The 26,852-nt window shown below is 40.3% G+C and overlaps 1 protein-coding gene across 1 annotated transcript in view; it reads right to left on the bottom strand.

Annotated features, from left to right (window-relative positions):
- apbb2a (amyloid beta (A4) precursor protein-binding, family B, member 2a) overlaps positions 1 to 26,821 on the bottom strand; it is a 39,723-nt gene extending 12,902 nt beyond the window's left edge. Inside the window, 8 exon segments of the mRNA XM_030145276.1 lie at positions 9,927 to 10,054; positions 10,871 to 11,017; positions 16,356 to 16,416; positions 17,509 to 17,594; positions 18,292 to 18,435; positions 19,517 to 19,719; positions 20,390 to 21,687; positions 26,637 to 26,821. Of these exon segments, the coding sequence (XP_030001136.1) occupies positions 9,927 to 10,054; positions 10,871 to 11,017; positions 16,356 to 16,416; positions 17,509 to 17,594; positions 18,292 to 18,435; positions 19,517 to 19,719; positions 20,390 to 21,656 (2,036 nt within the window). The 5' untranslated portion in view covers positions 21,657 to 21,687; positions 26,637 to 26,821.
- Between the last annotated feature and the right edge of the window lie 31 nt (positions 26,822 to 26,852).

Raw genomic sequence — 26,852 nt, 5'->3', positions numbered from 1 at the left:
GGCTGCAGTTTGTAATATTCAGCGTGTGATTAATCTCCACAGTTATATTTGTGATTTCACATTAATTTCAGCCATAACTTTGCACAATATTCCTACTCCAGCTACTAATTTCCTTCACTATAACATGGATTTCTGCATGAAATATTATGTATTGATGTAAACCCAAGAGCTGAAATTGATTTTTTTTTCGCATACAAATTTAGTCACCCCTGACCCCTGTGAGCATGATCATAGAATATATTCTCCATAATTTTACTGTTTGGGCATTTTTATGGAAATCATGAGCACTAAAAAACAATTAATAAAGTCAAGACATGTCTCAAGGATTATTCATGTTCCTTCAGTCCAGTTATGAGTTAAGGAGGTCTGGAGAACATTTCCATGTGTACAGATCCACAGCATCGTCATGTTTAAGTCGCATTATAATTTTGTTACACATCAGTAAATGTATATATATACTGAAGTAGCATTGTCACTTTATCAAATATGCACTGAAATCAAACAAAAAAAGCTATAATTCAATGCCATGTCAACAGTATTTATTTTTAGTGCAACTCTGGATCCTAGAGGGTTAATGTATTGTACCTGTACTAGAAAACTGCAATAAGTCAAAACTATACAATATTAAACCAAACAGGCATATCACAACAACAGCTGCATGTTCAGCTTCTTGAGCGAAGTGAAATGTTTCACTGCTTGGAAAGTGTGTGTCAGGTTTAACTCATAGGAAATGATTGGATCATGATCAAAACATTATGTCTGATACTGACATTTTTACCAGCTTTATCAACATTATGGTTTTATGGCCCAGCTTGACTAAACTGGACATGAAATGAAGATCCGTCACCAAAAACATATTTAAAATCTGTATCTTTTTACACTTAAATGAATTAGAATATAAGAAACCAACACATTATTTTCACTGACAGCCCTGTAGTATCTGTACATTTTGTTGAGGATAACTTCATTCTGCATCTTCAGGTGTTAAAATGACCTAATAAAACCCAAGCGTCTCACAACTGCTGCAGTAAAATCTTTTTACGAGGCTGTGAAAACAACACAAACATAACTCGTCCCCAGCCTGTTTTCCTGTACTTTCCTCAGCCCTTTGGCCTCCAGTATCGCTCAGTAGAGACCCAAGTCTTCTCCAGACCATCTGTCCCAAACACACAGAACACCGTGGTACCACACTCCTCACACAGACTTCAATTATCAAACAGCTTTACAGAGTGTCTGGGTACCACTGGTCGCTATGCTAATGCACTTACATATGCAAATCACAGCAAGCGCTGATTAGAAACGTCTGAGGAGGAAGTCCTTCTGACTCCCTGTCAGCAGAAAGCAGACTGAGACGAAGGACCTGCAGGTGTGTGTGCAGTGTGTAAGGAAATGTGTTATATTTATTGATTGCCGTTCAAAAGGTAACTCTGCAGAAGTTGACATGTTGTGACTTTGGCGTCAGTCCAAAGTGGATATGGATCTGATCCAGTTTCACGGTATGATTCAGTGCTGAGATGTGACAGCCCCTGGATGGTGATTTAGAGGAAAGCCCTTTCATCACTCTGCAAAGAGAATAACAAAGCAACTGCAGTATTTTTAGGTAATGATTTTTTTGTACTGGATTTATTTACTTTTTTTTTTTCATTTATTTTTGCTTTAGTTCTGTGGAACTCTTTGCTTCATTAGATTAACTTAATGCTGCGTTATATTATGCTCTGCACTGAACACTGCAATAACTTGAGCCTGACTTGAATAACATTACCAGGGTTATATGGGTACCATGATGACAGCAGTAATAATATTCATAGCAAATACGAGAAATATTCACGCTAGTAAAGGTAAAAGTTGCCCCAAAGCTGTGTTTACAAAGGCATGAATAGTAATCAACCATCTCCGCTTCAGAATAACCAAAACATTTATATTGATTTCAGTTTTGCTGATGGGCCATAATCTGTATGTATTCTACCGGGTTTTTTTTCTTTTGTTTGTTTGTTTTTTTCATTTTGGATGCATTATAGCTCAAACTCAATAAACACCTCGGTATACTGCTGTGAGAAACAGTTTTGAAAAACTGCACCCCTGAGTGCTGATAATTGTGTTTTCAGACAACAGCAAATGTTGCCCATAACTGGCCTTAATTGTACTTTACTGTAATGGAATATAGAATATGGCAGAATATAGCCTAATAAAACCCGATGATTAAACCAGCAAGAAGAGATGCAAAGTGCATCGTCTGGCACACTTAACAGAAGCGTTCATATAACTGTAGAAAGGAAATGAAGCTTTACAGCAAAACTAATGCTTTATTGTTTTCTACTCTGCTACTGTCTGGTTTCACAGCTGTGTCCATGCTTTACTTATGCAATGTCTGAAAGAACTGTACTAACCTAACCTTTTTCAGTCTCCATACTGGATTCCTTGTTAATTCTAATGCCACCAAACTTAAGATTGTTGAAATGACTGTAGTTTACTCAGTGCAAAGGAACAGTTGATAAATTCAATCCCAGTTATTTGACTTTTTACAAATGTTCCATTCACAACACACCGCTGTCTTCTCTACTTACTGGATCTTCTTGCAAATCCCCTGTATTCATTGTTTCACACTTATTTAGGAAACTCACCCCCTATTTAAGCCAGTCACTGCACCCTGTACCAGCACAATACAACAGTACACGGTCTTTAGATCAGAGTAAGTGCCCTTATATCCATCTCATCCTTTCGCCTGTTGTCTTTCCAGTGTGCTGCGAAATCTATCACAAAAAACACTAAAACTTGATGAATTTATCTTTGTCTCAGCTTTTAAGCACCTGCTTGAAGACATGCTTAATGATATTTGTTAAAGTTTTACCTCTGATTGATGGTTTTAAAGCCCTACTTATGGCTGTCTCAAAATAACTGCAGATTATTTATTCTTTCTGATTAATCTGATTCTGCACATTTGATTATTCATTGTTTCTGTTTGTTTTCATCCCTCCTCTTCTTGCTTCCCCATTCAAGTGTTTTTTTCTGGCTTATTCAAGACAAACATACTAAATAAGAAAGTATTAATCTGTTGCCTGGTTAAAATAAGAATAAAAAATTTAAAAAAATATATATATTAATATGGAGATAAACCTGGTTGTAGTAAGGTGCCTCAGTGACAAAAATCACTCTGAAGTTTCTTGAAGGGGTTAGGACTAAGTTTGGTTTTACAAAAAGCAAAGCAGGCAAAACTCTTGCATCCTTTTTGGCGCTGAAGTACTTAAAGGTGTTGTGACAAGTGAGGATGGTAAACCCCTCTGCGACCTGGTGAATTAGTCATGGCCCACAGCCATTAGGCCTAATGTAGAATGCCTGTGCGTAATTACCTCTGTACACCATAAACTTGTTTACAGCACCAAGATGAGCAGAAAAATGAGCATTAGAGGCACCTAGAGGGCTCAGCGAAGGAGGTGGAAGCCCTCCCTGTATCACCAGTATCACATCACACATAGCCACTGTCTCTGTGTTACACCTCCACACACATAAACACACACAAGCTGAAAGATAAATACACATACACAATCATCAATATTGCCCAAGGCGGCAAAGAACTGGGACAAAATCAAGTGGAAATAAAAATAAAACTGTTGTCTATGGTGTATTAAAGAGCGCACGCAGCACACAGCGCTGCCTGTGTGATTTGAGCAGACAGTTGATGTTGTTTACAGCAGCAGCTACGCCTCAGATTGATTTATCCTCAGTGTCTTCTTAGCATCATTTCCAAGAAAACACACAGTTTTACAAAACTGATGGTGAAATTGGTGTTTTACGAAAAGGGGAAAATACACACGACTCCAGTTTACATTCCTGTAGCTTTGTGACCCAATTCCAGCAACCAGAGTGGCAGAGGCAAATGAGTGAGGGCGGGGCAACAAGCTGAAGAGGCACACACAGTACCCATGTGTCAACACTCCTCATATTTCATTACATATTTAAAAGCAGAGATAGGTGGGTGGGCAAGACGGAAAGACAGAGATAGTGTGTTGGAAATGAGGGATGAGGAGGGGGAGATGAAGAGATTCTGGGTGGGCGGGAGACGGAGAAAGACGATGTCCTGCTGTTCCCTCTGCTCTTGATCATTTATACATCACACTGCTCTGGAGTGTGGGTCTGTGTGTATTTGTACAAAAGTGGTTGTCGACTGAAACCACGGTTCAGTTTGGGAGGGCAGTTCCATTCATGTATACTACTAATATGTGTGTATATGCAAAAGACAGTGATGAAGAGTGTGAGTGCAAGCGGTGGAATTTGTATTGAGATGGCGCAGTTATTCCACTTCATAGTGCAGTTTGAATCATACTATATTCATGTAACCTAATTAGCTGCATGTGCCATAAATCATGTTTCATGCACACACTACAGGAAAGTCCAATGTCTCCAGGGACTTTTAAGGGTTGACACAAATTATGAAATATATTGCATTTTTTCTACTTAGTTTGCAAATGTACAAGAGCAAATGATTTCATTTCACCTTTATTTGTCCATACTTTGAGTTTTTCTTTAAAATTCTTGCATCTGATGCTGTGGACAGAATCTCTTTCTATGTCTTCTAAAGAAACAGTCTTAAAATGACAGCTATACTTGCACTCTGTAGATAAAACAATGTTTTTTTGGAAATTAATGTTGCAGATTTTTATTGTGTTTCTCAAGACTGAAGTAAAAATTTTAATTACAAATCATTTTCTGCACCAGTGATTGAACTAACATGGAGTTGTAAGCAATAAAGCAATCTCAAACACATGTCCTTTAGGAACAGTCATTCTCATTTTATCTGCAATTTTGTCTGTACATAAAAGCATTTTGATCCTGAGCTGTGTATTAATGAAAATATATATCCTCGTCTCAAATGCCTTAAGTTAGTTATTATCAGAAATGGGTCCAATTTTTGTGTTCAATCTGCCTGACACATTAACAGCTCCCTCGGTGAATTTACAACATACAAAACCCCACATTATATCTCCTCAAGCATGTTGAGTATTCAAATGTATTCAAGTCTGTGCAGTCTGTGGTCTGAATAGATGCACAGACCACTGGTCGACACTGATTGCACCAGCGTCCTGCTGTGTTCACTCCTGTACAATATGTGAGCATCAGCATCAGCTCACATCTCTGCCCGACACAGACGGGACCAGTGAGGGTTTTATTGGGATGAGATTTATTGGCTGGTGGGTTAACAGAGGGGATCTATAGGAGGAACAGGAGGAGTAATCTGTCAGGACGACAAGGATTACAGCAGGTGTGCCTAACAATGCTAATGTAACAGAGAGACAGAGAGAGAGTGGAATGTGTGCATCCATGCGTGTGTGTGTGTGTGTGTGTGATCACAGTTTGTATGTCTGACATATGACTCTGGGCTGGAGAGTGAGGAGGACACAGCTCCTTCCATAATGAGCCTTTAGAGAATGAGGACCTCTGGGAGCCTGGGTGGACCTATACGGACAAAAGGTGTGTGTGTGTGCATGTGAGAAGTATTAGTGATGGATTGTGGGTAGGTGGAAGGAGCTGACGTGGAGGACCGATGACTTGCAGGGAAAGAGAGAGGTTGGTAGCGCTCAAAGCAGAGCACAAGTGAGAAGGAAAGGCCATCAATCACTCTGGCATCTATCGAGTGGGTCTAGGTGTTTTGGCTTCGTCCCTGTGGGCCGTCGAAGGGGCCTTGCATGTTAATTAAGGTTACAGGGGCCTTGACATCAGCAGATAAGCTGCAATTTAACTTGCCAAGACTAAATGACAATGCAAAGACAATAGAAAAATGAAATATACAGCACAGGAAAAGTGACATAATTGGAGGCGATAGCTTGAGTGTGTTCAACATTAAAATATTAATGATAGTGGAGGCTTGCATGTTTCTCCCTCTCTTATTTTTTTTTTTCTGCATGCCACAGTAGAAGGTCAGTAGTGGGGTGAAACAAGTGAGCGCTGGGGGGAATAAGCAAACAAAGCCCCACTGCTGCCCACTAATGAATATGAATGAAATGTGGACTATGTGTGCATTTGCAGGAGTGTATTTGTGTGCTTGCACATCTGCTCAGGAGCAATTAGAGGAGAAAGGTAGCAATAGTTCACTTTGGTAACAATAAATGCAAAGAGACATCAGGGCTTTGCAAAGACACTATTAAAGGTGTACGCAACAGTGGCTCTTCAGCATTGTTGTCTCAATTCTAATAAGTGTCACGCGGCAAGGACAAGAAGACAAGCAGGAACTGCCCCCAGATGTCGTAAATCATTTTGCTGTGGCTTTTTATTCTTCGCTTAGTGTTTCCCTTCTCATCCTCCTCCTCCTCCTCTTCCTTGTTATAGTGGTAAAGGAAGAGCGGGAAACTCCACATATGCATACATACAGCGAAGGCATGGACATTCATCATGTAGACACACACATACCTTCACCTTGGTACATATACTTACTAGAGCAAATTCAGAAGACAGTACAGGATCTATGTCAAAAATAGTCTGATTTTAGAGTAAAAAATGCATACATACATATAGTAATAGCAAAATCAAACAGCTTGAAACAGCCTTGACACACACTTTGAAAATCCCTGCAGCACACCCAGGCTCTTTAATCCTGTCTCTCTCAATCCTTCCTCTGCTTACTTCATCTTTCTCTCTCTTTCTTTCCCTCTTAAGCTCTTTCTTATCTGTTTCCCCGAATGTCTGCTCATGTCTCAGTGACTCTTGCTGCCACCACCAGAATACATCCATACACCTGACGACTATCCAGAGACTGAGAGTACACAGCTTGGAGTGCACAAAGCAGCAGGGGGCTAAGTAGTAAATGAGTGAAAAATAAATGGAAAGTACAGCTGGGACATGTTTGCAGTGTCCTCTACACATACTGACTGTTAGAGAAAGGAGGGATGTTGGGGTGGAATGAGGGGTGTAAGTAGAGTAATGGATGGATGGATGGATGGAGTGAATGAATCAGAAACAGGGGTACTCACATAGGCAGACATCCTCGCCCCGGTACTGATGACTACTTCCCTGCCCTGTTAGCTTCTCATCCACGGTGACATTGCTACAGCCCCCTTCGCTGCTGTACCTGGGGGTAAACCGTGTTCCGTCTGCCTCCACTTTTTTTCCTTCTTTTTTTTAATCCTCTGGGGCTCTTTTTTCCTTCTTCTCTCCCTCGTTCCTTCCCCTCCCCCCTTGCCTCTCCTTCTCCTCCTCCTCCTCCTCTTCCCTCTGCTACACCTTTTCTCTCTGTGTCTTAATCTATGGTGTGCTTCCTTTGCTTCGCCCACCCGCTTTAAACAGTCTTCTGTAAAGTCCCACTGTGTGTCGCACAGTGTGAGCGAGGAAGCATGCCTCTGCTCGCTTTGCCTCTTCCTCCCTCACTGGCTCTCCATCCCTACTTTTTCTAAAAGGCACCCTATCACTTTGCCCTCTTCTTGACTATCTTCTCAGCTGCTGCTATCTTTGTCTCTCTTGCTCTTGTCTTACTGATGCTGCAAAAGGGTTGGGGTAGGCTTACACCCTGCTAAAGTGCAACAGCGGGACAAAGAGCAGCACAGAGAAGAAGAGGCAAAACTGTGCAGCCAATGGCACGAGAGAGACACCGAAAGAGCGCTGGAGACAAAGAGTAGAAATAGCGCAAGAGCATAACAGACAGAAAAAGAGGGGCTGAAGAAGAGGGGTGGTGGGTGGGGTGGGGGTGCACGCACCCACCCATTCATGCATCACACAAACACACAACAGAGTGCTCCAGATATAGACCTATGACTTCATCAGTTCAAGTGCACACACACACACACTCACACACATACATGCAGACATGTGCTCACACATCCACAGGCGTACACACTGCAGACTTGCTGAGTGCTCCAGATATAGCCTCATGACTTCATCGAGCATTCGACCCCACCTTCTCTCTTGTCCCCCCCCCTTAAGAGACAAGGGGCTCATTCATATTGAATCAAGTTAAAGGAGGGAGCATCCAGGACAAGACTGGGGATGCTCCTCTGATAGATGAGAAGAAAAAGAGACAGGAGACAGAAAGAAAGATGGACGTGGAGTCCACACAGAGTCTTCTTTAAGATTTATTTTAAGTCAGCTATTTAGAAACTCTTTCACAAATGTGTTTTCTGTGTTTCTTAATCAAATCAAAGCAACAAACCGATGCTCTCTCTTTCTCTTTGACATTTTCCCACAATACTCTCCTTTCTTGGTCTCTCACAGCTGTACTGCCTCACAGGTTCAATCTGAAATTACAACCATATTTGACTAATTTCAACACACTCTGCTGAAAACCCCCAAAAAACATGCAAACACCCAAATATCACAATCAAATGTGATTCTTGGATGAAGATGTATAGACAGTTGTGTACACAGTTCTACTATACGGTCTCTCTTAATACTATACAGACTTGGATAACAGTGCACTCTAGTGGCTGGATTCAGTAATTCCAGTCTTTGCTAAAATATGCTCTGGTTTCAGATACAAACACCCAGTTCATGCCTTGTACAATCCAGGGTGCAATTAAACAATTTGCTGTATACATGGAAAAGGCCCCAAGCATCAAATGCCCCAGCCAGATTTTTTACTGTGTCTAAAATCACAAGCCTGAAACCAAACAGAGGAACTCCGAGTGTAGACTGCAGATTTTAAAAAGCCAAAGGGAGGAGAGGATGAAGAGAGTGGAAGTTGTAATGCCGTGAGAGAGAGAGAGAGAGAGAGATGGAGAGGGAGAGAAGAAGGATAAAAGGGAGCGCTAGCCTGGGCCAGCCCTCCCCTTTTCTTTCCACTACACGCTTTATCCATTACCGCTGAGAGAGATAGTCACTGAAAGTTTCTCAATCCTCTGAGACGGACGAGAGTGGAGGGAGTCTCTTTCTTTCTCCCTCTCTTTATCTATTTCTCACACGCACAGAGAGCTAATGCTGTGGTAGAGTTGCTGTTGAGGGAAAAAAAAAACAAAAAACAAAGGCAGGAGAAGGAGAAAAGAGTGGCTATAAGGGAATATGTGTGACTGAGACTATGGCAGCACTTAAAATACAAAAGCAAGACCAAAAAGAGACATGGAAGGAACATGAGAAGAAGAGAGGAATAGGGGGAAAATAAGGTAGCAAGATCTGGCAAGTATGGGCGAGTGAAGTGAGATGAAACCTCTTAGTCAGACACTATTTTAAACTCCATTTTCACCCAATCTCTTAACAGCTGATTACACATGTCAGGACAGGACAGCGTCTTGGACTGTAAACCCACAGCACTTTTCTCATTTGTCATTGTTTGACACATCTTTAAAGTGAGTCTCCCAACATCTTCAAGCTTCAGCACTGACAGAAAAGAGACTGCTAGTGTTGTGATGGTCTGTTGGTGTGTGTGTGTGTGTGTGTGTGTGTGTGTTGGTATATGTCTACATGCTTCATACATATTAAATCTCTGCATGTACTGTATGTATATTACATTAGCACTAATGTCTCTATTTCAGTGTAGGTTTTCTAGGTGTTTGAAGTGTTCAGCGGGTTAATGGAAACCTTGAGGGGTCCATATCAAAGAGGGCTTAGCTTACCCCACCATTAGCAGCTGTGCTAGCCTCAGCACACTGTCAGCTCAATAGTGAAAGGTTAAAACTGTGGGACATTGCCAAATGACTGAAGGGCCCACAGGTCCACACTCAAGATCGGAGACATGAAGCAATGAGCATAATTACAGTGTTGTGAATGCAGTTGGTGCAAAAATTCATTGAATTATAATGAGGCTCATGACATTCACTGATGATTAGATAGACTCCTGAATCAGCAACAGTTCCACACATGTTGTCTGTTCCACAGTTTTTAGAATGGCTTATGTGTTTAAGTGTGTTGTATCCTTTGTGTTAAAGTTGAAGGGTCAAAGCCAAACGCATATTCAGGTATCGACACTAAAAAAAAAGGCTTAGGAAAGAGGAGATGAAATGCTCAAATACCTGTCATGGTCACGTCCGACGCCCCACACACGGATGCTGCTGATTGGCTGGGAGTGAAGCAGGCTGTGGTCATCGGGGTCCACCAGGGTCAACATTCGATCCTGAAGAACCAGCAGCATACCTTTACCCTGTTAAACAACCAGAACAGATACACTATAGCTGAGCCTGAACACTTAGAGGAAAAACTGTGATGTGTGAATCACTGTTCAATATTGTGATGTTGACATGGTATAACAAATATCACAGGTGCCACCAAACAGATATCCATTAAACTGAGGGTAAGCGGCACCTCATCTGACTAGCCTATGGTTTGAGTGTATGGGACATGTATTCAGAGCTCTATCTGAGGTCAAATGTCTGTGAATACTTGTGTGAGTCCATGTAAATAAAATGATTCTATCATGCATTTTGATTCAGACATCTATGGGATTTATCTGCACTGATTGTATCAGAAGTTCACAAGCTCGACTCTGACACTTGAGTGGTTGCAATATAATAAACCTCATGAGAACTGGTAAAATGACAGAGCATCCATTTCTAAAGATTAGGCCACTTTTATTTGAATCACCAAGAAAACTGAGTGAATATGGTCAAGAATCTATCTATCTATCTATCTATCTATCTATCTATCTATCTATCTATCTATCTATCTATCTATCTATCTATCTATCTATCTATCTATCTATCTATCTATCTATCTATCTATCTATCTATCTATCTATCTATCTATCGGTCTGCGTCAGAAAAATGAAGTACAGACTCATTTTCTGATTTTTTATATGAATTACCAACTCTGATAATCATAATCAAAATCAAAACAAGTGAGGAAAGGAAATCCTGTTGGTTTAACTTCTTGTAGCACTTAATGAAAAACGTGCTTCACTTTATCTAAAGTAAAGACATGCTGTGTATTAGATATGGAATCTGTCTGTTGACACACTGACCTCTCCCCAAACACCAGCGGAGTCTCTGATGTCCCTCCGACAGTAGGACAGTTGTCTGATACAGTGGTGAACAGCCATGCTGCTTCTACCCTCACAAAGGTCCTGCTCTGCCATCTCCACCCAACCCAGGGACCGCACTGGGAACGACTGCAATAAATAGGAATAGCATTATTTGTAGAGCGCCTTTCAATACATCCACCCAATGACAGAAATGACTAACATATTAAGAAACAAATGGTGCCAGGAACAACAAACCCCACCCCTCGTACATATTGTATCTTATTTTGGCATGGATCCAGCCAATGTCAACATATCTATGCACGTGCTGATGTCAGCATATCACCTGCCTCTATATCTGTGCAAAGGTTGGAGTAAATTGAAATAAAATTGCTGTTTTTATAGACGTGAAATTTCACCCATTATAAGTAAATGGGGAAAAAAAGATTTAAAAAATTCGTAAAAAATTGAAACTTTGACCAATTTTTCCCCAAGTGTAATGACCTCTATTCTGTGTCACTGGAAATCTGTAACCCCATTTGGTGTGAATTCAACCAGTAATTTTGCTGCTACAGACATTTGAAATTTCGCCCATTATAAGTAAATGGGGAAAAAAAAAAGATTTAAAAAATTCATTAAAAAAAAAATGTCAGCTTTGACCTACCGTTCCCAAAATGTAATGATATCTGTTCTGGGTCGCTGGCAATCTATAAACCCAGTTTGGTATGAATTCAACCAATAGTTTTGTTGTTAGGGTGTTAACAAACAAACAAACTGAATCAAAAACAATACCCCTTGCCTCCCCTTCAGGGTAATAAGTGCATTTTCAAAGGAAGAGTGACAAATGTGAGACTTCACGATAGAAACTGAGGCTGCTGACTTGTGAATATTTGGATGCAAGTAGCCCCAAAGTTGAGAAGCCATCACAGAAAAAGGGTATTAATCTAACCTAGCCCTCAGAACAACAACCAGGCCTTCGTCAGAGGATTATAAGGGTCTGAAACTGTCTGACACAGAGCCAACCAGTCATAAACATATTTAAACATGTAAAGTATTAATAATAATGAATTGGATTTATATAGCGCTTTTCTAGACACCCAAAGTGCTTTACATTATTGACCCATTATTCATTCGCTCTCACATTCTCCCTCTGGTGGTAGTAAACTACATCTGTAGCCACAGCTGCCCTGAGGCAGACTGACAGAAGTGTGGCTGCCATTTTGCGCCTACGGCCCCTCCGACCACCACCAAACCTTCATACACCAGTGTGAGTGGCACTGGAGGCAAGGAGGGTGAAGTGTCTGACCACACAACAGACTGACTAGAACAGAGCGGGATTCGAACCACCAACCCTTCGGTTATTGGACGACCCGCTCTACCACCTGAGCCATGGCCGCCTATTAAAAGTATTCAATTGAACTGGTAGCCAGTGAAGAGGTGCGAGGTGGGGGTGATGTGTTCATGAACTTTGGTGTTGAAAAGGTGTTTCAATAATGTGATCAGGGCGTGATAAATGCATGTATGATCCATTCTCTATCTCCAGAATGTTCTTACCTTTGCAATGATAGAAGCCAAACCGTTGTAGTTTATTCATGTGATTTGTAGAGCTTAAACTGGAATCAAAACACACCCAGTTTCTACATAAGGGTTTAACACAGGAGTTGCACTGCATAGTGAACCTCCAACCAGGACCTAAGGTTAGTTAATATCAACTTGGAGGAGGTCATAGGTCATTCTATCTCTAGTGTCACTGCTCACTGCACAATTTAGTTATTTAGTTGATATTAACCAAAGCAAGACATACACCTATCACACACCTATGACAGATTTTATCAGTCACATTAACGATTTAGCTTGAAGCAGTACAGTGCAAAGTGAGAGCTACTGTACCATCACTAGACACCCTCAGATCCGTAACAGAGAGCGGTCTGATTGGTGAAGACGGCACATAAAATATGAAAGACTGTGTGTGTGTGTGTGTGTGTGTGTGTGTGTGTGTGTGTGTGTGTTTGTGTGTGTGATATAAGTGTGTAGACCGCCTCGAGCCTGGAGCAGCCGTCTTCTCTCCTCCCTTTATCCCTCTCTTTTCACTCTCTCTCCATCACAATGAGGAGCTTTTCCCCTCTGAGGAGAAGCTCAAGATACATCTTTCAAACTGTGGAAGTGTCAAACGAACATGGATCTGAGCACACACTCACACATGTTCTCGCTCTGTCCATTTCTTCCTTTCTGACCATATTATTCACTAATGGTTTCTTTCTATTTAAACTTTCACACATCTCAGGATCATATCTGAATTCCCATACAATGCTCATGTTTCTCATTTGTTTCTGTATTATCAAGATTCAATCTTCACCCATAAAGAGCCTAACATCCACCAGCGACCAAAATTATTCACTGATATAAAATGTTTAATACCTGTTGATCCACTAATCCTATTAATACATGTAAATATTTGGTGTAAAATACAGTTTGCCGTCTTTTAATGGTCATCAGATATGACCCATTTGGACGTTCAGAGGCTCCGTAGTGAATGTGGAAACACCGTCATCTTCTACAACATTGATTCACCAGTAAAAGCTATGGAGTTGGATCAATGACAGTGGATGGAGACACTTATTTTATGTTCAGGTAATAATATATTTTACTGAAAAAGTCACTTTTTCTTCAGTTTTCTATTTTTCTGATATAATAACCTTTGAATTTAATCTGAGCTTTTATGAACATCTACATGATCAGTGAATTAACCATAGGAAAATTGATGATTTTCACTGAAAAAATGCAAAATTCAGAGGATAATATTGTAATAAATGGTGATAAATCACTTAGGAAAGGTTAAACAGAGAGAAAAATTCCTTTGGAACCTGCCACAAAAGTCACACTGGGTGCTTATGGGTTAAATATCCAGTACTGAACGAAGGTCTTAGGCCACCTTTATCTTTGTTGTTTTTGTAGGACTGAAATTAACATACTTATTTATTTCTCATTCTCTTTTCTTCAGATACAACAAGAAAATTGAGGAAATATGTGCAAAGCCTTAAAGACAAACAAAAGCTGAACTAAAAGCATTGTAAAGGTTATTTTTCAGTGTGACCCCTGATCCCAAAACAAGAAGCAACACAAACAATTAGAAACATCTGATGTGTTGAATGAAACCTGGTAGAAATCCTCAGAAACATGAATGCAATAAATCTCCTGTTACCTGAACAACATTATTAAAGACATGTTCCACTAAATACTGCCTCTATTGTTTATGGAAGCTGTAGAAGCTGTTTTTTCCCTGAAACTTTGGTTTTTACTGCTGTGCATATTTCCCATATATTCAGATTGTACCTTTACACAGAGACTGCTAACTGCATTTGTGTGTTTGTTATAACTTTACTAAACCAACAAGGTTAGGAGAAGAACTAATAGATTCAAAGACAGTTCCCTCTCACTTTCACCACATTTAACTGCAATAACTCTGTTATGACCCAGGGTCATAATAAAAGGTTTGTATATGTGTATGTATTTTGATGTAGTGCGTTTTTCTCCAGCCCTGTAGGGGTGCTGTGCCTGTTTTTGTTCCTTTTGTATTCCCTTCAGGTGAAGCAGCTGATTGGTGGAACCAGATTGAGAGCCGCCTTCAAAAATGACACTGGCTGCAGCAGCTCGCTCTGTCATTTGTCCCTGCCCAGCCTCCAACTGAGGGTGTGTGTGTGTGTGTGTGTGTGTGTGTGTGTGTGTGTATGTGTGTGTGTGTGTGTGTGTGTTCCTAGTGGCCAACACTTGTGTTTTCAACTCTGTATTTGCTTTGTAGTTTGCTCGTATATATGTAAATAGTAGTTCAACTGTCAGTCCAAATTTCTGGTAGGGGAGGGTGGCTCTTTTGTGTAAACATTTTTCTCCTGTTTTTGGTTTAGGGAAGGAGGTTAATTTATTGTATTTTATTTTCATGAATTTCTTTTTGAAAAGGTCATTTAGTTTGACTGTTTTTGTTTGTTATTTTGGCAGAGCCCTCCCTGAACGTATTTGAAATATACAAATAAATACATTTTGGACTATAGTTTTCTGGTAGGGAGCATATTATGTGCGTCTTGGTTAACCCCTAGGCCGGGACATAACATCTGTAATAACTCTGGGGTAAAGTAGTTTCTTCCTGTTCTACTGCTTCCCTCAGTGTATCCTCAGAATCACTTCCTGTAGTGTGCAATAATCCTTCAAATGTGAATTATGTGCAGTAAGTCATGCAATAATTTGTTATATTTGGTGCTATATAAATACAGTTTGATTTATTGATTGATAATCTTCTGTCCTGCAATAACAATGCAATACTTATTCAATATTTATCAAGAACATATAAATGCACTATTTTTATATAGACTTGGTTCATAGGTATAAATACAGTTCACATACATATACATACTGTTAATATTGTTCATAGATATACAAACTGTTTACATAGATATACATACTGTTTTTATAGGCAACACATACCGTTAATACTATCAATAGATATACATACTTTCACATACTGTTAATACTGTAAATTGCGTCTATTCATATTTTGTCCAGTTTTATTTTATTCTACTAAGGTCTATTCTTATGTTACCTCGTTAAAATGTAACAATTTTATTATATTTTTTTAATCTTATTTTTAGTTTTTGTAATTTTATATCCACTCTATTCTTATTTTCATGTGTTATTCCTGTGTTAATATGGTTACACTGAATGGAGTAGCACTCTGAATTTCATTGTACACACAATGACAACAAAGGCTATTCTATTCTATTCTATTCTATTCTATTCTATTCTATTCTATTCTATTCTATTCTATTCTGTCCCAATAAACCTAATGTTGGCCTAGGACTTTAGCACAGTACTCTCTATATAAACTTGTATATATGTAATAACACTTCAATGCCATTAGTCAACCAGCACTTCTGTTATTTGTTTTCCACTTTATCTCATCAAACTATGTATGATTTTTGCACATTTGATCTTCCTGTGTTGTAGGGGTCTAACAATGGTGAATGCTTCCTGTTCTTCCACATGAGGGCAGTGAACACCGGTTCATTTGGAAACACAGACACCACTTCTGTCACCACAGTGTGGCGCTGCTCAACACAGAGATAGGGACAACAGGATGTCACTGGGAAGGTTACGTCATTGCAAACAAAGTCAGCTCCCTTACCTTCATTAACACAGAGGATCTGCTAAAAGGCTGATATTTTATCTAACTGGTAAATGAATGAATAAAAGGAGAACATATGCACATCAAATGTTAAGAGTAAACTATGTTGGTACTAATAATGTCTCAATGGTTTAAGAATCAGTGGAAATCCTGGAATACAATGACAACAGGATCTAAAGATGATCAGATCCTGTCTTATGTACAACTGTGGGCATCAGAATGTGGACGAGTGCACACACTGTTCATGAATAAAACTAATTAAATCAGTTTATAAACAGGAACTGGGTTACAGGTGGATTAAGTTGCAGATCTTACCATTGCCTCCGGGTCAGAAAAGCTACTGTTGAGATCCACCGTCTCTAGTTGGGCTGGAGGGCTGCAGGGACACATTTTTACAGAATTTGACAGATTAATACATTATCATAAAAAACACACTTATTTTAATCACACTGAGGCTAAGGCCTGGCTACAAAATCATCCATAGAGCTTTGGAGAGAGTTACTGGACCAGTGTGACATGGTGTTGAAATGTGTTTTCTGCCTCTTTTTTGTGGATCTTCATAGAACCTCTGGAGGCTGTAATCAACATGTAATGATCATGTCACTATACCCCCCTTTATGAAGCCCTTCAATGGACATCTGCTCATCACACTGTTCTCTTCTTTTGGTTAAGTTCCCGCTTTCTTCCTATTCCTTTTCGGACATTGAGTGTTGTGGAAGAGTCACAGTAAAATTGTTGTACATTTGTGTGACATTTGTTTTCTTTTTTTGGTTGATTTATTTCCATATATTGGAGTGTCCTTTTGGATCTGGGATTTCTTTTGCCTGTTTATGTCTGAAGTGAAGTCTATCTATATGCGTAATACAGCTATGAAATGGATAGAGTTTATTTTCACATGTATAACTTTTTTTGCGTTTTGTGCAGTATTGTTTAGAATTTATTTTGATATGTGTCAGATTTGTTAATGTACTTTGAGGAACTGACATGGGACTGTGATCAGTAGAAAAAGATGGGGTAAGGGGGCGGGAGCATATAAATTGTGCTTAATCTCACTCTTTTTTGAATGTTTTTTTTTATTTTTTTTACTTTTTTTCCCCTTGTTTTTGTTTTTTTGATATTCTAAAAAAAAGTTATGAATTATTTAGATTTTGATTGATTCAACCTCATACATGTACAGATACAGATGAACTTTACTGAAACTTACTTGTAGTTAAAGCTGATGTGACTGAAAAACGTAACACTGGGTTTCAAAAATATTATTGGTTATGCAGTGTAAAATTGAGGAATTTAAATGTTTTTTTTTTTAATTATCTAATTTTAACCATGAATAGATTGCAAAAATTATTCATCTATGTTGTTGATGACTTGTAAACAAAGTTGTATTGAATGTCTTCAGATAAATCTCATGTGGTCTAATAATTATTTCCAAAGCTGTATGTGTCTGTAGAGATATTTCTGTGGGCATTACTTGAGTTTGAGTGAAGCATAGCGAAGTGTAGCCCCTTCGAACGCCTTCAGACTGGGATCTGGATAGACTGGGTAGTCCTTCAGCTCCTGCAGGAAGGCAGGCATATATTCACAAAGCAAAAAAACAATTTTAAAGATATACTGGTAAAAGGGAGAAAAAAAAAAAAAAACAACAACCAGCAGATTCTAATATTGAATGTTCCACCTTATTTGATCTCATTTGCTTTGTAATAACTAAAGAGTCTTACTTAATATGAGAGATATTCATCTTTGTTGGCCAGGGCACAGAGCTCATTTCAATTTCATAAGAGCAGAAGTGAAAGCACATATGCATATCAAGAACACTATCGAGCCTACAGGGAAGAATAAACGCTAAAGGAGACTTTTAGTTTAGATATTACTAAGATGAACCAGAGTTAATAAACTGACTTTAATGTGTGACACAGGGGCTAAATTAGAAATGGAGGATTATTTAACATATTTGAGCTTCCAAAGGCGACTTTCACATCATAAAGAATGCAAGGACACGGTTCTGAAAATGTTTTGATATTACTTAGATGACTCCAGGCTACAGCTAAAACTGGCATTAATTATTATGAAGATACAGTGCTTACTGTTTTTTTTTTTTTTTTATAATTATTAATTTGAATAAAAATGAAAAAAAAAACAAAGAAATAGGTATAAACACACCTGAATTATCCAGTTTAGATTAAGATAAACTAACAAAATATACTGTGCTCTTCAACTTTAAAAGAAAAGTTTGAGCAAGATGATGATGTCTTACGTTGACTGTGCAGGCGGTGGTGTTCAGATTTGGTCCAGAAGAGATGACATCGTTTGATGGGGTGGAGGAGGAGGAGCAGTGGGAGGAGCCAGAGGGGGAGGGCACCGGCTCCACCGAGCTGTCAGATATCAGACTGCTGGGACGCTGTGGGAGACACATTCACAGAGCTATTACTGCGAAAGGTTAAGGTTTTTATGAAATGATTAAAATGGTTATTTAGCAGATGTACTGGAAATACATCTGTAGAGGACTTCAAAAAAAATCTCTTTTTGTGGAGTTTTCTTTAACTCAAACCACAGGTCAAAGGTCAGACGGTCTTGTATATTGTACAGATTGTATAGTCCCTTGAGGCAAATTAATGATTTGTAATATGTAGATACATGTGTAATCTGACTTGACTTACATTATGTCTCACATCATACATGCTAGTGGGTATGCAAACAATGTCTGAAAAACAGCTGACATCAATTCATGAGTATTTCTTTAAATATACTCACATTTCTACTGAAACAGAACGATACAACCAAACATTCTCACACAGTACATGAGAAATATTTTGTATTATATGACACTACACTCATGACTCATCTAATAAATTTTATAAAATTTGGGACACCCTTTTTAAGACATGTAGGGGATGTAGAGTTTTGTGATGACCAATAGTACCAATATGATTATATTTCTTTAATGCTTATTTATACACATCTGGTACATGGTCTCTTCTTTTTTTTTTTTTTTTTTTTTTTTTACAGTTATTGTGCTAATGTGGGTGTACATACTGCACTATCTGTGAATTTGCTCTATACAACCTTCTCTTGCTATATTTGTTTGTTTTAGGAAGGGGGGCATACATTATGGTTTTTTGTGTCTCTTGTTGTTTTTTTAATGTATATATGTTTACTATTTAAAAAATCAAGAGACAAAGTTGAAAAAATATATTTAAATTATTTCCAAGGATGGCATAACCACATACTGTATATACACAATAGTCTGAATGTGAAGTTCCTACATAAAACTATCCCTTCAATTAACCATAGAGCGTTGCCTCCTGTAGAGCAGATATTTCAGTTACTTCTTCAGATAAAACAGTGCATCTCATAGCATTAACAGACTTGAATAAAAACGCAGGCAATTAAAAGCCCACATCAACTGAACCTAAAGATGCATCCTAACACATCTGCGCTTCAATGTGAATATGTTTGTTTTGGTCTGAGGATCCTCTCACCTCATTAGGTGGTTTGAGAGAGTCCTGTGTTTCCTGTTGTGGCTCCGTGCCTGGCTCATTGTTGGGGGAGGTATTTTGGTTGCCAGAGGCAACAGGTCGATGGTACTGTGTTGTGCCAGTGGGGATGTGCCAGAAATAGACCTCTGATGAGTCTGAGATCTCCCGCCAGCCGGGGGGCAGGTCCCCTTCACCCCATACATCTGCTGATGCATGACAGTGATACAAAAACACATATTGTATTGCACCTGAATGACACAAAGACATATGCATTCTTGTAAAAAGCAGGCTACACATAAAACACATACACTTATTATATATGCACGCAAAAAAGACTGCATACACACAAACAAGATAAAGTGGTCCATCTCAGACATGGAGAGCCTGTCCCTGCTCAGTTTCCGTTGTCATCGCAGCTCTGGGCTTGTCCCCTAAAGAACCCAAAAAGACAGAACCCTCTTCCTTTTTGCCTGTCTGCTCTTCTCATATTTCTTGTTTACCCTCATATTCTCTGACTATTGCTTTTTCATTTGTCCTTGGCAATCGTTGCTTACTAATTCCAGCTCTCCTTCCTTTTTCACACCCAGCTATCTGCAGTATCCTATGCTTCTATCCATTCTAATCACTCTGCGCCATAAGGTGGCTCACAGGGGCCTTAAAGGTTCAGCATATTGCTGAAGTGACTTGTTTGCATAAGATGGGGATTTTGGTAAACTTCCAGATCAGTGTGTCTGTAGGAGGTGGAGAGAGGAACAGTGAAACCAGGAGGAAATGAAGTGAGAGGCTTAAAGGGCTTGATTAAAGGTTGACACAGATATGCAAATTCCATTTTGAGGAAGAAAATCAGATGAACAGAAAAACACACACATATCGAACCTGTGTCCTGTGGAGTCTGAGGAGACGGCGTCTCCTGAGACAGGGTGGTCCAGCTGGAGTCCTCGTCTTCTGATGGAGTCTCAGGAGTTAGATCCATTCTTAAGCCCACTTTAGGGAGCCCGGTCTCTGGTTCTGGATCTGGCAGGGCGGGGGGTGCTCGACTCCTGGTCGGGGTGTTCCTCTCTCCAGCTCTGACCTGTTTGGGAGAGGAGGGTGGGTACTGCTGCAGGAACTGGTTCTCATTGTTTGGATGCAGCTCCACTTTTATTACCCGGGGCTGAGCGCTCCGAGGGGGTTTTGCAGGACTTTGTGGAGTCGCCTGAACCTGGGTACCGAGCTCCTCTTTGACCTGTGTCGGAGCCTGGTTCTGGAGGAGGTTTTGGTTGTCATTAACCCATTCTGGACTGTTGGTGGAGGAGGAGGAGGTGGAGGAGAGGGGGGCTTCTACCACCACCGGTAACAGGGGCTGTCTTGGCGTTGGTGTCGGATCATCTTCCTCTTCATCTACCTCTACCACTGGCTCCACATCTTCCTTTTCATCCTGGCAGGCCTGTTTGCTGCAGGGCTTCTCTTCCTTCTGGCTCTCCCTCTCTTTGGCAGGACTAGCCTGCTCCTTCTCTGGGGAGGACTGTTGCTTCTTCTCCACCTTTTCCTCCTTATTTCCCCAGCTGAGGTCCAGATCCCAGGCCTTCTCATGGTATCCTAAGAAGCTCTTGGTCCGCCTGCGGAATGGGGGCAGCTGTGAGTTGTCTTTCCCCAACTCTAGCCAGTCAGAACCAGTGTTATTGAGGAGATCGTTGTGAATTTTGCCCTCTGTGTTGGCTCTGCTCAGCTCCATTTGTTGGCTTTCAGCTCGTCTTTGCATGTTCGCTCCATTCTTAGCTAATTTGGGGTTGGTTGTACTAAACTGGGAGGCGGAAGAAGAGGAAGAGTAGAGGGCTGAACTGGATGAAGACTTAGTGGGGAGACCCCTTCCTCTGGTTGCAGGTTGGTTTTTAAAGGATGGGGCCAAGTTCTCACTTAACCCCATGGCACTACGGACACTGGTCATGGCGTATCTCTGACGGCTCTTGGGTAAAGTGGCTGAACTTCCGGTTTCCATGCTGACAGACTCTTTGAAGACGTCACGTCCAAGAAGTTGATTGTAAGAGGAACGAAGGCTGAGGGAGGTGGGAGGGGTGGCGGAGGGGCCGCTGCGGTTGGTCAGGCCCACATTCGAGGGGGAGGAGCCAGAGCGGGAGAGGGGAGGAGTCTGTACCGACATCATGGCTGACAGGAAAAACACTGGACAGATAGAGCTGAAGAGAAAAGAGACAGAAAAAATCAAATTAGAAAAACCTCAACGTCATTGTAACATGACTTTTGACATTGACACTGATATTTATGAATCTGAAATTCAATATGTACAGAATAAAACTGTGATCCGTTAGTAGATTACATTTGTCAGCATTATCTCATTCCTTATTGACAGACATACACCATACACTGATATCAATATCCCTGTGATGAGCTAATATTAGAAGTGTATAATATTCAACTATATAATAATACACTGCCTGGCCCAAAAAAGTCACATACAATATTTCTTTTGATGCCATTCAACAATGATTATGGGATGCATTCATATCATTGTTTATGCCACATAATGCTTATGAGTCACAACTTTTATAATTTTTGTATTAATGACAGAGTTTCAGACAGCTGTGTAAAGTCTTCTCCATCACATCCCAAATATTCTCAGAGAAGTGAAGGTCTGGACTCTATGGTGAACTAACAGTGTATAAAAATGTAGTGTTATGCTCCCAGAACTATTTTTTCACAATTTGAGCCTAATGAATCCTGGCATTGTCATCTTGGATAATGACTGTACATAACACGTCTGAATCTAGATCTGACCAACTGGAGTAAACCTAAATCCTAACACTGCCCCCAGAGGCTTGTACTGTCGGCTCTAGGACTGTTTTGGCATTAGAGCACCTCAAACTCATTTTAAGGATCTACAACAAATCCACTGCCATGATGATCTCTTTGATTTCTTATTGTCAGTCTTTCTTTTCACACCAGTAAGACAACTGACTTGACAAACACGCAACATTTCTGTTTCTGTACAGTTTGCACAATTTAGAATAGAATAGAATAGAATAGAACAGAATAGAATAGAACAGAACAAAACAGAACAGAATAGAATAGAACAGAATAGAATAGAATAGAATCTTTATTTGTCAGTAGTTGTTTGTTACATATGTAAACATGCACCACACACCAAAATTTGTCTTCTGCCTTTAACCCATCACTAGATCATGCATCACACACAATGCACACCAGGAGCAGTGGGCTCGCCATTTCAGGCACCTGGGGAGCAGGTGGGGAGGTTAAGTGCCTTGCTCAAGGGCATATCTGCCAAGAAATCTCTGCCAGTCTACGGAAACGAACCAGAGACTCTTCCGCCACAAACCTACTCTCCAGCCGACTAGGCCACAGCTGCTCCAATTTGCATTTATTCGTAGGTTTTGTAGGTATGTGCAATGTAAAACAAGCTCATTACAGCCACTGATACTGTTTAAATATTTATCTTTGTTATCAGAAATTTGTTTGTTGTTGTAAAAAAAATACTTAATTGTTATTATTATAGTTATAACAAGATAAGTGCATGTTTCATATTTTATTTGGAAAAATAATGTCTCAGAGCAGTCTGGTTGGGTTTATTTGTATTGTAAAAATGAAGTCAATTTTTATTTGCACAAGAAATTATTCAAAGAAAAGTAAAAAGAAAGGTTATAATATTTATGTTTTTTGACTAAAAGTTTAACTTGAACCACTGATAAACTGTTGTTGGAGTTGAGGGGGGACGTGGGTTGCTTGTAGACATTAGCCCTTTCAGTTGCCAAGGTTACAGAAGCTAATATCGTCACTCTGTGGCTGCTGTAGAGGAGCAGAATCTCAGCACTGAAAAACCCAGGGGTGAAAATAAAGACTTTTATGGGATAAAGTGACCTCCACATATAAATCAGTGTTATATGTGTTATCATGGGTGTGGCAGCTGACTCAGTCATTAGCTTAAAAATGTAGTTTGCTAACGTCAACAAATACTTGCATCAAACAGACTCCAACACAAACTTCTACATATTCAACAAATTCCACATATTGAAGTGATAATGTTGCATTTTTGTCTCTTGTTTGTTTTAATGCAGTCAGTAAAAAATGCCTGTTTTTTGCTTCTTTGTAATACACATTTTCACTCACATAATGTCTAATTCTAGTTTCTATGAACTTCTTCATTAAATTCACATTAATAGTGAGACTATGATGACTAATAATATTTATAAAATGACAAAAATAGCAATATTATTGGCCCCTGAACACACTATAAAATGCTAGTTGGGAGTCATTCTGTTTGTCAGAGTTGAATGTGACCTTTCATTCTCTGTCATGTTCATGTTCTTACACAAAGACTTTGTTTGAATAGAATGGATTAATTGTTCATCTGATTTTTTGAAGAGAAAATGAAATGCTGCTAACTCTGTGTTTTCCCTGAGTCAGTCAGAACACAATTATTCTCTTTCTTGTGGTTGCAAGCTTCTTTTACACCTACGCATCTCTGAGACTGGCTAATGGTTGGTCACTGGGTTAGTATGTTTGTACAAGCTTTGTTTCTCTGCGCTCTGTTGACATGTTGTCTTTAACAGTAACACCGCAACAAATCCAAAATAAAATAAAATGAAATCAGGTTGTTTTCTGTTAATTTTCTTTACTATGACAACACTGTGGAAAACACTACTTCTCTCTGACATGATCACTGCCTTGAGGCACCTTGTATGGTTTGTTACTTATTTGCATTCTTCAGATTTCCACATAAATAAATAAAAAAAGCAATCTTGCTCTCTGTTAGCTTAGGAAGTCTCAATGGCTTTAATCATAACACTGTGGTGCTGGTTTACATCTTTTCTTGCCTCATGACCCTTTTTACACATTAGATGTTATTGCTGAAGTGATAAAAACACTGCATCAAAGTCATAAAGCTCGATTGCATATTGGGAATGAGTCAGATCTTTGCTGTATTCATCCAGGACTGACATTCAAAGCCGGAGCGGAGCCATAAGCCAGCCTGTGGGGAGGAGAAGTGGCAGCCAGCTCCTGCTAACTAGCTAGCTGTGTCTCTTTTATCTCTGGGTGGATCAGGTCTGTGATGTGAATACAGACAGATGGAACCCAACAAAGATAATGGCAGAAAGTCACAACAATCTTAAGACAAGGCGTATGTATGGGTTGCATTATTGTCCTTTGTGGTTTTTAAATGATTTGACTAAACTACACATCTGTGGAAAGATGACAAGCAACAGAACTCAGATGGAGGTAGAGAAATATGCCCAGGCATGCAAGCATTAGATACATAAACACCCTTTCACCCAGTCAAACACATACACACACGCACACTCCTCAAACAATGCTGCGGTCATCATTGGCGTCTTTCTCGGAAACATGGAAAACACAAACGCAGCAGATTCAAAGCAAGACAAGATCTTGGGAAACGACACAGACGGACTTTGGAGAGAGCAGAATCCCTGGGCCGAGCACTTTGTTCATGCGGGGCCCCTATCTGCTCTCCTCTCCCTGGGTGGTTGTCGTGTTGTCGCTCTGTCACTGAGCCAGACAACCACAACAACCTGTTTGTGCTGAATCTGCGCTCCCTCCCCAGGCCTGTGTCCTGACACACAAACAGAGTCAACAGGTACAACCTACCTGAGCTGAACCGTCCTGTCTCTGCAACCGGCAACAGTAAATAAAAACAAAAACAGGCTGCTGTTAGAGAACAAATGTGTGTTTTTATCTCTGAGTGATGCACTTTTGGGCTCATGAAGCTTTTTCAACCTCTAATTGTGTCACAGATGCACTGGAATAAGCCATAAGCATCAACATTTAGCATCTTCAAACTGTGCCTTGATACCCGAGGCTGAAGATGACAGTGATGATGCTGCATGAGTCATAGGGTGAATTACACATCCTCACACTAAAACTGACAAAGAGAAACAAAGATCATTTGAACTCCCCATCCTCATTTCCACTGTTGGTTGTATCTGAAGTAAAAACAAACTGAATGTTCAACACATATGACTTCTACCATTTTGACGATGCAGATCTCTGATACTTTAGACAAAAGTGGAACGGAAAGAGGGGTGAGGAAAGTGGGGAGGAGAGGGACGGATATTAGAGGGAGAAAGCGAGGAGAATGACACAGCAGTTTGCAGGACAGTGGGCACAGTTAACACACTGTAATCCTCAATACATCTGTTGTGATCCCTAACACCAGAGGTCATTCATGAGATGCAGACTGTAGCATCTGGTCATGGGACTGCAGAAACATGCATCTTGAATGAGCAATCAGTCCACACTAATCTAATCTTTTTGTTAAAATTCATTTTCTCTGTTCTTCCTTGGATGATATGTGCTATATTTCTGCAATAATACACTCTTTATAGAAGGATCATAAAAAAAATAAAAAAAGAAAAATGCACCAGTTGCCTGTTTCCTTGCATGATTAAGAAGTGTGCATTAAAAACTTGCTGGCAGACAAAACATACTGCTCCCTTTCTATTTCTGGAGCAAGCTGTCACAACATGATCCATATCTGCTCGTGCTGTTTAGACTGTCGCTGAAGCTTGCATATAGGGTAACACAATCCCCTGTTCTCACACTTTATCTGAAGGTCAACTAAAAGAGATGAAACTGTTAGCATAGCCTGGAGCAGCAAGTGGATTCATTACATAATTTGCACTGACAGATCTTGGCCTGCCAAAGGAAACTCTCCTTTATTGACAGGTAACTCCCTGTCATGGCAGCCCCCCCCCACCCCCCTTCCTCTTTCCCTCTCTGACTCACAACTACAGCTTCACAGATGAAATGCAACAGATGAAAGCTGTGGAGAAAATGAACTTGAAAAAGTCAATGATGTCATGGGTGGAGTATTCGAGCCCTTCGGTTCTTGCTGCTTCCAGACTAAGAAACTCCCAGGATGACAAATCAGAAACAGCAGTAGATGATGTACCAGAAGGACAGTGATGCATAGGTGCAGATGCCAGTATTGCAGAGGCAAAGCTGTCGATATGTGAACAGACGCAGTAAATCTTCATCATCCACTGTACCCCCCTTCTCTCTCCCCCCCCTCTCTCGCTCTCTCTCTAGCCCCATCACCACCGCCGCACTGGGAGGGGGCGCATCCCATCGAGAGCATCTATTTACATCCACTCACCGCTTGGCTCAGCCTGGGGGGGGGCTTCTGCGAGTCCGATCCCACGACGACACGGTTAGTGAGCAGGGCCGCAGTGACAGCCGCTTATAAGTGCCAGTCCGCCCGTAGCTGCAGCCGGCCACCCGTATTGGATCACATCACATCATCTGCCCTCCCAGCCCGGCTCGGTGCTCGCTGGCGGCCAAGCTGCGCTATCTCTCTGCGCCAGAGGATCCC

Source organism: Sphaeramia orbicularis, chromosome 10 (genome assembly GCF_902148855.1).
Source record: "Sphaeramia orbicularis chromosome 10, fSphaOr1.1, whole genome shotgun sequence".
Taxonomy (NCBI): Eukaryota; Metazoa; Chordata; class Actinopteri; order Kurtiformes; family Apogonidae; genus Sphaeramia; species Sphaeramia orbicularis.
The sequence above is the reverse complement of the archived record's forward strand: the minus strand, read 5'-3'. Positions and strand labels throughout refer to the sequence as shown.